At 45.5% G+C, this 12,009-nt stretch overlaps 1 protein-coding gene across 4 annotated transcripts; it reads left to right on the forward strand.

The window, feature by feature from the left end:
* The first annotated feature begins 880 nt into the window (after nt 1-880).
* LOC106989851 (leucine-rich repeat-containing protein 37A3-like) lies at nt 881-7,653 on the forward strand. 4 transcript variants are annotated; one of them, XM_053214012.1, is made up of 4 exons: nt 881-3,019; nt 3,584-4,927; nt 5,297-6,667; nt 6,892-7,653. In XM_053214012.1, exon 1 carries the CDS (start codon nt 954-956, stop codon nt 2,979-2,981), a length of 2,028 nt encoding a protein of 675 aa, XP_053069987.1. In that variant the 5' UTR covers nt 881-953; the 3' UTR covers nt 2,982-3,019; nt 3,584-4,927; nt 5,297-6,667; nt 6,892-7,653. The 4 variants fall into 4 exon arrangements, with proteins under 4 accessions (XP_053069987.1, XP_053069986.1, XP_053069988.1 ...); XM_053214011.1 differs by having other exon boundaries at nt 3,584-4,044; nt 4,705-6,667; XM_053214013.1 differs by having other exon boundaries at nt 881-3,075; nt 3,286-6,667.
* Nucleotides 7,654-12,009: the final 4,356 nt, after the last annotated feature.

The following is a 12,009-nucleotide window of genomic DNA, read 5'->3' on the forward strand; positions in this document are numbered from 1 at the left end:
ACGTCAGTCCCTGCACTTTTGAGAGTGAGAAAGAGCGTGAGCTGGGGAGGGGCAGAGAGAAAGGGAGACGCAGAATCTGAAGCAGGCTCCAGGCTCGGAGCTGTCAGCACAGAGCCCGATGCGGGGCTCCAACCCATGAAGCACGAGATTATGACCCTCTCTGCCACTCCTCCACTCGCACTCTATGTCTCTGTCTCTTGCTCTCTCCAAAATAAACATTTAAAAAAATTTTTTTAAAACAACAATAAGCGGGGCGCCTGGGTGGCGCAGTCAGTTAAGCGTCCGACCTCAGCCAGGTCACGATCTCGCGGTCCGTGAGTTGAGCCCCGCAACAGACTCTGGGCTGATGGCTCAGAGCCTGGAGCCTGTTTCCGATTCTGTGTCTCCCTCTCTCTCTGCTCCTCCCCCGTTCATGCTCTGTGTCTCTCTGTCCCAAAAATAAATAAACGTTGAAAAAAAAAATTAAAAAAAAAACAACAATAAGCATTTATTCCTCAAAAAACATCTTTTTTAATGTTTATTTTGAAGAGAGAACAAGAGAGAGAGAGTACAAGCAGGGGAGGGGCAGAGAGGGAGACATAGGATCTGAAGCAGGCTCCAGGCTCTGAGCTGTCAGCACAGAGCCCAATGCGGGGCCGAAGCCATGAATGGTGAGACCATGACCTGAGCCAAAGTCAGCCGCTCAACCAACTGAGCCACCTGGGCGCCCCATTCCTCCAAAGGGACGGGGGGGGGGGGGGGGGGGAGGGGAGTGGTGGCCTTTGCAGGGTGGAGGGAGGCCTGGGCCCCAAGTGATTCTGGGAAAAGGGCCCGCTCTGGTGGTGCGGAGCCCATCTCCAGGGAGCTAATAAAGGTGGCGTCAATAAAGACGTCAATAAATAAAGGGTGGGACGTGGGCGGGGGAGGGGCGCGCAGTTGCTAACAGTGCGCGCGCGCATCACGGGGCTGCCATAATGGTTTGGCTCCCGCTCAGTTCCCAGCGCCAGTACCCCACTCGCCTGGGTCGCTGCGCCCCGGAGCCTCCGCAAGTCATGTCCCGGCTGCGCCTGTTGGCCCCACTGCTTGTCCTCATGTGGCAACCGTTGTGGCTGCTGGTCCAGGCAGCTCAGCCTCCAGAGTGGGCCCTGGACCCTGCCCAGCTGACCTCCGACCCCCTGGAGGCGGCTGAGCCCTGGTCTTCGCGCTCCTCTGATCCCCCACCCGAATCGCCCCAGGCGCTTACACCCCCAGCTGGGCTGGGGGGCTTTAATTACCTGGGGTCCTCTGCTCCAGCCCAGATGTTGGCCCCGCCTAAGGAGTTGACGGAGACTTTGGTTCCATTCCTGGACACGGATTCCGTTGGAGGACTACCCTCAGGGCCAGATGAGGATCTGAATGACCAGCTAACCCAGCATCAAAGGCTCCCAGGTGTGGTTCCAATGCCAGGTTGGGATTATTCAATGTTTCCCAGGGTTACAAGTAAGCCTTTAGATGTGGAACTTACCACAACTCCAGGGCCTGATAAAGATGTTGAATCTTCTATAGCCCAGCAAGAGGCCCCACCTCAGCCTCTTGAACATACTGAGGAAGCAGAACTTTCTCTAACCCAGCAAGAGACCTCGGGTAAGCCTCCAGAGGAGGTTGAGCCTTCAAGTGAGTGGGAGACCCCAAGTCAGCATTCCGAGCCTCCTGGGGTGATTGATCCTTCTCTAAGGCAGCAGGAGACCCCAGCTCAGCCTTCAGTGCCTCGTGAGGAAGCTAAGCCTTCTCTAAGCAAACAGGAACCCACAGCTCAGCTTCCAGACCCTTTTGGAGAAGCTGAACTTTCTCCAACCCAGGAGGAGGTCTCAGCTCAGCTTGCAGAGCTCCTTAATGAGGCAGAATCTTCAACCCAGCAGGAGACTCCAGCTCAGTCTCCAGGGGAGATAGAATCTTCTGCAACCCTGCAAGAGCAACCAGCTCAGCCTCCAGAGCTGCCTTCCAGGGAGGGGGAACCTTCTCCAACCCAGCAGGAGCACCCAGCTCAACCTCTATGGCATCATAAGATGACAGTTTCACCTCCAGGTCACTACCGTGATCAACATTTAAACCTGCCCAATGTCAGTTTGAAACCTCCAGATATGCAGCTTACCATGACTGCAGAACCCACTACAGAGGTGGGACCTTCTCCAGTTCAGCACGAGACTAGAGCTCAGCCCTCAGTGCCTCTTAATGTGGAACCTTTTGAAACCCAGCATGAAGCCCCAACTCTGCCTCCACAGTCCCCTGAGGTTGAATCTTTGCCAGTTCAACAGGAGACTCCAACGCAATCTCCAGAATCTACCACACAGGAGAAACTTCCAACACAGCAGGAGACCCCAGTTCAGTATCCAGAATATCCTGGAGAAGTTGAACCTTCTCCAACCCAGCAGGAGGTCCCACATCAGCATCCAGCGCCCCCTGAAAATGTTGAATCTTCTCCAGTCCAGCACGAAGTCTCAACTCCACCTGAAGATTTTCCTGAGGAAATTGAACTTTCTCCAAGCCAGCAGGAGAGCTCAGGTCTGCCTCAAGTGCCTGTTGCAAGTAGAGAACCTTCTCCAATCCAGCAAGAGGTCCCAGCTCAGCAACCAAAGCCCAATGAGGGGGTCGAGTCTTTTCCAGTTCAGTATGAGCATCCAGCTCAGCCTCCAGGGTCCTCTACAGATGTTGTAGCTCAGTCTCCAGTACAGCATGAGGTGACATTCTCACCTCCAGGTCCAGGTGAAGCTCAGCATCCAGTGTTGCCTAATATCACAGTTAAACCTGTGGATCTGAGGATTTTCATAAGTCCCCAGGCAACTAAGGAGGTTAAACATCTTCCAGTGCAGCAGGATGTCCCTGCTCAATCTCCTATTCCCCCTGAGCAAGTTGAATTTTCTCCAGCTCAGTCCAAGCGTCTTTCCCAGTCTCCAGAGTCCCCTGAAGATGAGTCTTCTCCAGGCCAACAAGAGGTCCTAGCTCAGACTCCAGACCCCCCCTAAGGCTGTGGAACCTGCTTCAGGCCAACAGGAGGCCCCAGCTCAGTCTGTAGTCCCCCAGCTGGCCCCAGCTGTATCTCCTGAGCCCCCTAAGGAGGTAGAACCTTCTCCCACACCACAGGAGGCCCCAGCTCAGCTTTCAGAGCCTCCTGAGAAGGTAGAACCATCTCCAGTTCAGCAGGAAGTCCCAGCTCAGCCTTCAGAGCCCCCTAATGAGGCAGAATCTTCTCCAACCCCGCAGGAGGCCCTGGTTCAGTCTCCTGTCCCCCAGCAGGCCCCAGCTGTATCTCCTGAGCCCCCTAAGGAGGTAGAACCTTCTCCCACACTGCAGGAGGCCCCAGCTCAGCCTTCAGAGCCCCCTAATGAGGCAGAGTCTCCAACCCAGCAGGTGGCCCCAGCTCAGTTTCCAGTCCTCCAGGAGTCCCCAGCTATATCCCCTGAGCCCCCTAAGGAGGTGGAACCTTCTCCCACACCTCAGGAGGCCCCAGTTCAGCCTTCAGAGCCCGGTAATGAGGCAGAATCTTTTCCAACTCAGCAGGAAGCCCCAGTTGTATCCCCTGAGCCCCCTAAGGAGGTAGAACCTTCCACACAGCAGGAGGCCCCACCTCAGCCTTGAGAGCCTCCTGAGAAGGTGGCACCATCTCCAGTCCAGCAGGAAACCCTATCTCTACCTCTCGAGCCACTTAAGGAGATAGAACCTTCTCTAACACAACAGGAGGTACAAGCTCAGCCTTCAGAGGCCCCTGAGAAGGTAGAACCATCTCCAATTCTGCAGCAGTCTCCAACTCAACCTCCGGAGCCCTCTAAGGAGGCAGAAACTCCTCCAGCCCAGCAGGAGGCCCCCGTTCAGCCTCCAGAGCCACCTGAGGAGGTTGTAGCACAACCTCCAGTCCATAATGAGGTGACAGTTCCACCGCTAGGACAAGAGCAAGCTCAGCATCCAAACTTGCCCAATGTTACTGTTCAGCCTGCTGACCTGGAGCTTACTGTAACTCCAGAACCTCCTGTGGAGGCTGAGCATTCTACAATCATGCAGCAGACTATAGCTCCTCCAGAGGACACTGAGGTGACACCTCCACATCCAGAGCAGGTCCAGGCTCAGCATCCAAATTTGACTGAAGCCAGAGTTCAGCCTTTAGACCCGGAACTGACCATAACTCCAGAACCCGCTACAGAGGTTGAAACTTCAACCACGCAAGAGATCCCAGGTCACCCTTCAGGGCCACCTAAGGAGGTTGTAGTTCAGCCTCCACTGTTTCGGGAGGTGACAGTTCCAACTCCAGGTCTGGATCAAGCTCGTCATCCATTGTCACCTAAGGTAACAGTTCAGCCTTTGGACCTAGAGCTTACCATAACTCCAGAACCCACTATGGAGGTTAAAGCTTCTACAGCCCTGAAGAAAACTACAGCTCCTCCAGAGGACCTTGAGGTAACATTTGCACATCTAGAGCAGGTTCAGGTTCAGCCTTCACCCTTGAATAAGGCCAAAACTCAACAGACCCCAGACCAGCCTCCAGAGCCGCCTAAGGAACTTGTAGCTCAAGCTCCAGTATATCAAGAGGCAGCAGTTCCAACACCAGATCAGGATCAAGCTCAGCGTCTGTGGTTGCCGAATGTAAGAGTTCAGCCTTTGGACTTGGTGCTTACTGTAACTCCAGAACCCACTACGGATGTTAAACATCCCTCAGCCCTGCAGCAGACTAACACTCCTCCAGAGGACCTTGAGGTGACATTTCCACATTCAGAGCACATTCAGCATCCAACCTTAACTAAAGTCACAGTTAAACCTTTGGACCCAGGGCTTCCCATAACTCCAGAATCCACTACAGACACTGAACCTGCTCTAACCATGCAAGAGACCCCAACCCAGCCTCCAGAGCCACCTAAGGAGGTTGTTCCGTATCCATCCCAACAGGAAGTGACAGTTCCTACTCCAAGTAAGGATCAAGGTCAGCAACCAACATTGCCCAGTGTCACAGCTCATCATGTGGACTTGGGGCTTACCATAACTCCAGGACCTACTACAGAGGCTGAACATTCTACACCCATGAAGGAGACTACAGCTCGTCCTCCAAAGGACCTGGAGGTGACACTTGCACATCCAGAGCAGGTTCAGAGTCAGCATCCAAACCTGACTGAAGTCACAGTTCCACCTATGGACCTGGAACTTACTGTAACTGCAGGATCCAGTGTGGAGACTGAACCTTCTCCTACCATGCGAGACACCCCAACTCAGCCTCCAGAGCCACCTAAGGAGGTTGTAGTTCAATATCCATTCGAGCAGGAAGTGACAGTTCCAACTCCAAGTAAGGATCAAGGTCAGCATCCAGCATCACCCATCATCCCATTTCGTCATGTGGAGCTTACTGTAACTCCAGAACCTATTGCAGAGGCTGAACATTCGACAACCCTGAAGAAGACTACAACTCCTCCCCCAAAGGACCTTGAGGTGACACTTGCACATCCAGAACAGGTTCAGAGTCAACATCGAAACCTGACTGAAGTCACGGTTCCACCTATGGACCTAGAAATTCCTGTAAGTCAGCAACCAGAGTCATTTGAGACAGGTTTTCCTCCAACAACTCAACATTCTGTGGTGCATTGTGTAAACTATACCTCAGAAAAGGCATACACAACTTTAACTTGGCAACCAGAACAGAATGCCACCACAGACCGCAAAATATGTGAGTGCTGTACCTGCAAAGATGAGACACTGTCATGTGTTGGTCTCAGCCTACAGCAGAGGCTCCGCAGAGTGCCCGTGCCGGAGCCCGACACCTACAACGGCACCTTCACCATCTTGTAAGAATCGCCTTTACTTGTTTGTTCTCTGCCTCCTGCTTGACATGGCAGTCTCTTCCTCAGTGTCGTCCTGGGCCTTCCTCATCTCCCCAACCACGTTGACTCACTTTCTGTTTTTACCTTTTCTTTGTCAACTATCCCTTATCTTCATTTTCCTTTTTACTACTGTTCGCCCTTCTCCAATCTTTTACTTGTAATTGTCCTTATTCTTTTTCCTTATCCAATTTTTAGCCCCATTATTTCATTCCTTAACCTCTACTCTCCCATTTTCGCTCCATCCTCTATAATAGGATACAACAGAGTAGTGAAGAGTAGAGATTCTGGAACTAGATTGCCTGCATTTGGGCCGAGGTCTGTCATCTATTAACTTTGTGACTCAGTTTCCTTTTCTGTGAAATGGAAATTATGATAGCTACCATCTCATGGGATTATTGTGAGATCTAGATGAGGTAATACATATGAAGCACTTGGATCAGTGCCTGGCAAAATATGAGTGTTAGCTGTTATTATTTTGATTCCCCAGACCTCATCTTTGGCCCCCGGCCTTCCACATACAGTACTCAGTTTGGGCCCAACCCAAGAGTATGTACGATGGGCGCCACACTAGGATGCAATCGTCTTCAGAACATGAAATGACAGGTGGGAAGAAAGGAAATGGTCATAAAAAGGGAGGTGGCATGTAATTAAGTACTAAAAGAGGTACCATGGGTGTTGGAATTCAGCAGACTCTGTACTCAGTGGAGTATGGAGGTCAGGGAGAGCTGCATGGATAAGCTAACACTTTAGCTGAGACTTAAAGAGTGGCTCTGATGTGTTAAATAGAGAAAAAATGGGTATAAGTCTAGGCAAAGGCATGGCTGCAGGAATGATCAGGAATTAAGAATTAGGTTAGGGGCGCCTGGGTGGCTCAGTCGGTTGAGTGTCCGACTTCAGCCCAGGTCACGATCTCACAGTTCGTGCGTTCGAGCCCCGCGTCAGGCTCTGGGTTGACGGCTCAGAGCCTGGAGCCTGCTTCCGATTCTGTGTCTCCCTCTCTCTCTGCCCCTCCCCCATTCATGCTCTGTCTCTGTCTGTCTCAAAAATAAATAAACATTAAAAAAAAAAGAATTAGGTTAAGCAGTTAAAGATCCAATTACGAGAAACCTTGACTATCAGCCAAAGAGGTTTGAACGTTACATTCTGAGTTACAGAGGGCCATTGAAAGTTTTCAAGCATGAGATACAGACCATTGAAACGAGGATTATTTTCAGTTCCCCATATAGGGCGATCTGGAGAGGAGAGCTTGATCCAGCGAGACCAGATAGAATGTTCTAACAAAACCTAGGAGTAAAGTAACAAGGGGCCGAATCAGAGTGGCTGAAAAGAGTAGAAAGAAAAGCCTTGAGAGCACTGCAAAGGAGGAAGTGACAAGATAGACTAACTGAGGACAGTCGCGGGTGGGGTGTGCACTGGAAAGAGAAAACTCACATATTACTCTGAAACTTCTGTCCCAGATAAGGAGAATGATGGAAGTTGAGGCATCTTTTACCAGGGAACATAGAGCAACCAGAAGGCTTCAGGTTGACTGGAAATGTCCACCAGGCACATGGGCAGATGGGTATCTGTTTTGAATTTATTCCTGACTCCCCTGAAAAAAATGTGTATATAAACTGACCAGGTAAGCTGTTGCTGAGGGAAGAGGACAAAACTACAGGTAAAGGTTCAAAGTCATACGCAGGGTTAGCGGTTGAAACTGAACCTCAGGCATTTAATAGCTTCTTTTAAACATGTGTAATTCATGGATACATGAATTATCATAGATACTTTTTTTTGTTTTTAATATCACAGGTATAGAGGATAAAACGTGAAAATCCCACCCCACCCTCCCTACCACTCATAAGATAACTCCTGTCACCTTTTTGGTGTGTGTCCTTCCTTCCCATCTCTTTCCTTTGCATTTTTTCCTAATTTCCTAATGAGGGGATACTTTTTAATTCCTTGCCCAGTGATTTGTTGCTTTTCCCTATGCAATATGTCTAAGAAATCTTTCCGTGTTAGTTATTCTAATTTCTAACTTCCCTTATCCTTCTAACACCTAGAGAGGTTTCAGTAGAGGGCTTCTTTACATTTGTTTGCTGATAATGGTAAATTTTTTACCATTTTTTTCGTTGAATTATTATTTTCTCATTGATTTGTGGAAGGAACCATTTTAGACACATCAGTGATTTGGGGGGAAAAAATACTTACCTCCAGAGTAATGAACAGGCATTATCTACCCAAGGAATGGAACAAATAGGACGTTCAGGTTCTAAGGAGCTGCCTTGTTTGTGCCAGTGGCCCCACGCTAGCTCTTTATTAATTGCACCACCTGGGATGCTGATAGTTGTGGAAAGTAGAAAGTTGGCATTTACTGCATTGGAATATTCCCCACAGGGTTGCCAGTGATTCTCTTATTTATTCCGTTCATTCCTTTCCTACCTATTCAAGGATCTGAACTGTGTTTTTTCACAGAAATTTCCAAGGAAACTCTATTTCTTACATTGATAAAAATGTATGGAAGGGATACCGTTGGGCTGAGAAACTGTGAGTATATTCTCTCCAAATATGAACACACACACAAAAAAAAACAAAACAACAACAAAAAAAAACTAACTGCATTCTAAGGTCCTTCTTGGTCCAGAACTTTGAAGTCAGTAGCTCTGAGGAAAGGTGTTTCCCCTTCCATATCCCAACTCAACCTCTACCGATTGCAATTCTGTGTTAATTTTTTTTTTAACGTTTATTTATTTTTGAAACAGAGAGAGACAGAGCATGAACGGGGGAGGGTCAGAGAGAGGGAGACACAGAATCTGAAACAGGCTCCAGGCTCTGAGCTGTCGGCACAGAGCCCCACGCAGGGCTCGAACTCACGGACCGCGAGATCATGACCTGAGCTGAAGTCGGCCGCTTAACCGACTGAGCCACCCAGGCGCCCCTCAAGTTTTCTAATTTATTCAACGACCATTTCTGCTGCTCATAGACTGAGTTTTTTACTAATGATAATACTTTTCATTCATATAATCTTGAGTTGGTTCTTTTTATTAGATGTACTGTTTACCTCTGAGGATATATTAATGATGCTATTCTAAATTTTTTATAGTGTTTATTTTTGAGAGAGAGAGAGAGAGAGTGAGAGACAGAGTGCAAGTTGGGGAGGGGCAGAGAGAGAGGGAGACACAGAATCTGAAGCAGGCTCCAGGCTCTGAGCTTCAGCACAGAGCCCCAGTGCAGCCTTGAACCCAGCTCACCAGGCACCCCAGAGACTCATCCATGTTTTTGCACATGTCAGTAGTTCATTTTCTTTTTATCGCCGAGTAGTATTGCAGTTGTGAGGATATACCAGTTTGTTTATGCGTTCATCAGTTAATGGGCATTTGAGTTGTTTCTAGCTTTTTGGCCTTTATGAATAAAGTTGCTTAAAACACTTACATGCAGGTCTTCGTATGAGCATATGTTTTCATTGGGGGAGGGGGGGAGGTGGTAAAATACCTAATGGCAGGATTGCTACACCATATGCTAAGTGTATATTTAACTGTTTAAGAAACTGCTTACCTGTTTTCTAAAGTGGATGTACCATTTTGCATTCCAGCCAGCAGTATATGAGATCTTCTATCTATCCTTTCTTCTAATGTCTTGATCTATTTTTCATAAGGTGAATGTTGGCCTTAAAATTGAGTTGGGAAGTAGTCCCCTCTCTTCAATTCTCTAGGACAGTTTGTGCAGAATTGGCATTATGTTTTCCTTAAATGTTTGCTAGAATTCACCAGTGAAGCCATGTGGGCTTGAAGCTTTCTTTGTGAGAAAGTGTTAAACTACAGATTTTATTTTTGTAATAGTGCTACTTTAATTACATACTTATTTTTTGGAGTAGTTCATGTCTTTCAGGGAATCTATTTCATCTTGAAGTTGTTGACATAAAGTATTTTATAATATTCCCTTATTATCCTTTTAGTATCTGTAGAATTGTAGTGATGTCATTCCTCTCATTTTTGATATTGATAACTTGTGTCTTCTCTTGTCTTTTCTTGATAAATCTGGCCAGAAGTTTATCAGTTTTACTTATCTTCTCTAAAAAGTGCCTTTTCATTACACTGACTTCTCTATTTTTGTTTTCCTTTTTAAAAATTTCTGCTTTGATCTTTATCATTCCATTTTCTCTCCTTACTCAGTGATGAATTTCCTTTTCTTTTTCTAGTTTCTTAAAAGTGGACACTGGGGAAGATGAATACTATATGAGCAACATCCCACATGTTGACATGTGTTTTCAGTTTCAGTCGGTACAAAATAGTTTTTAATATCCATTTTGACTTATTTGAGCAATAGGGTTCCTTAGGAGTGTATTGGTTAGTTTCTAAATATTTGGAGATTTTACAGATCTGTTGTTAATTTGTTATTTAATTCCATTGTGGTCACAGAACAATATGTTGGATGACTGAAATCCTTTTAAATTTATTGAGGCTTGTTTTATAGCCAATGAATTCTGGTAATAGATGAGAATATGGTCTATTTTGATAAATATTATGTGCCCACTTGCAAAAAAATATGTAGTCTGCTGATTTGGTGTGGAGTATTCTATAAATGTCAACTAGGTCAAGTAGGTTGGTTGTATTTTTCAAGTCTGATGTATCATTACTCATTTTCTATATATTTTTTGTCAATTATTGAGAGAGGGATATTGAAATCTCCAACTCTAATTGTGTACTTATGTGTCCCTCTTTCCTATTCTCCTTAATACTTTTGGAAGTTCTATTATCAGATACATAAATTTGTAAGTTATGTCTTTTCTATTAGTTGACATTTCTATCACAATGGAATAACCTCATTTATCCCTGGTAATATCTTTGCTTTGAAATTGACTTTGTCCTATAGTAAATATAGCCACTCAAGGTTTCGTTTGATTAGTGTTAGCAAAGCATAATTTCTTCCATATTTTTAACCTACTTATATCTTTGTATTGAAGATGAATCTTATAGACAGCATATAGTTGGCTTTTGCTTTTTTATCCAGTATGACCACTCTATCTTTTAATTAGGTGATTGCACCATTTATAGTTAATGTAATTATTTATATGATTACATTTAAAGCTACTGTCTACTCTTTTCTATGTATCCCATCTGTTCTTTGTTTCTTTTTCTTTTTCTTCCTGCTCTTGGGTTGATTTAGTACGTTTTATTATTTTTTGGTGGGGGGATAAATAGTTACAACTCAGGTTTTGTTATTTTAGTAGCTGTTTAATGGTTTGTAGTGTTCATGTTTAACTTATCACAGTCTATCTTCAAATGATATGATATGATTTCATGAATAGTATAAGAACCTTACAATAAATAGTGTACTTCCATTGTTCCCCTCCTGACCTTTGTGCTGTTGTTTTCATACATTTTACTTTTAGCACACCATATTATTTTTTTTGTTTAAATAGTCAATTATCTTTTTTTATTTTTTTATTTTTGAGAGAGACAGAGTGCAAGTGGGGGAGGGGCAGAGAGAGAGGGAGACACAGAATCTGAAGCAGGCTCCAGGCTCTGAGCTGTAGACACAGAGCCTGATGTGGGGCCTGAAATCACAGACTATGAGATCATGACCTGAGCTGAAGTCAGATGCTTAACTGACTGAGCCACCTGGGTGCCCCTCAATTATCTCTTTTATTGAAGTATATATAGATCATGTAATATTAAATTAGTTTCAGGTGTGCAACACAGTGATCAATTATATACATTATGAAATGCTCACCACAATAAGTGTATTACAGTGTTATTGACTATATTCCCTATGCTGTACTTTTCATCTGGTGACTTATTTATTTTATAACTGCAAGTTTGTACCTCTTAAACCTTTTCACTCATTTTGTCCATATCCCCAGTTTGTTCTCCATATTTACAAGTGTTTTCTCTTTTTTGTTGTTGTTTATTCATTCATTTGGTTTTTTGCTTATTTTTTGTTTATTTTTTACCTTGTTTTATTTTTTATTTTTTAAAATTTACATCCAAATTAGTTAGCATATAGTGCAACAATGATTTCAGGAGTAGATTCCTTAGTGCCCCTTACCCATTTAGCCCATCCCCCCTCCCACAACCCCTCCCGTAACCCTCAGTTTGTTTTCCATATTTATGAGTCTCTTCTGTTTTGTCCCCCTCCCTGTTTTTAGATTATTTTTGTTTCCCTTCCCTATGTTCATCTGTTTTGTCTCTTAAAGTCCTCATATGAGTGAAGT

This window comes from Acinonyx jubatus, unplaced genomic scaffold, assembly GCF_027475565.1.
Source record: "Acinonyx jubatus isolate Ajub_Pintada_27869175 unplaced genomic scaffold, VMU_Ajub_asm_v1.0 scaffold_118, whole genome shotgun sequence".
NCBI lineage: Eukaryota > Metazoa > Chordata > Mammalia > Carnivora > Felidae > Acinonyx > Acinonyx jubatus.

Excerpts from the sequence above, each read along its gene's own strand:
- LOC106989851 (XM_053214013.1), top strand. The coding sequence starts at position 954 with ATGGTTTGGCTCCCGCTCAGTTCCCAGCGCCAGTACCCCACTCGCCTG.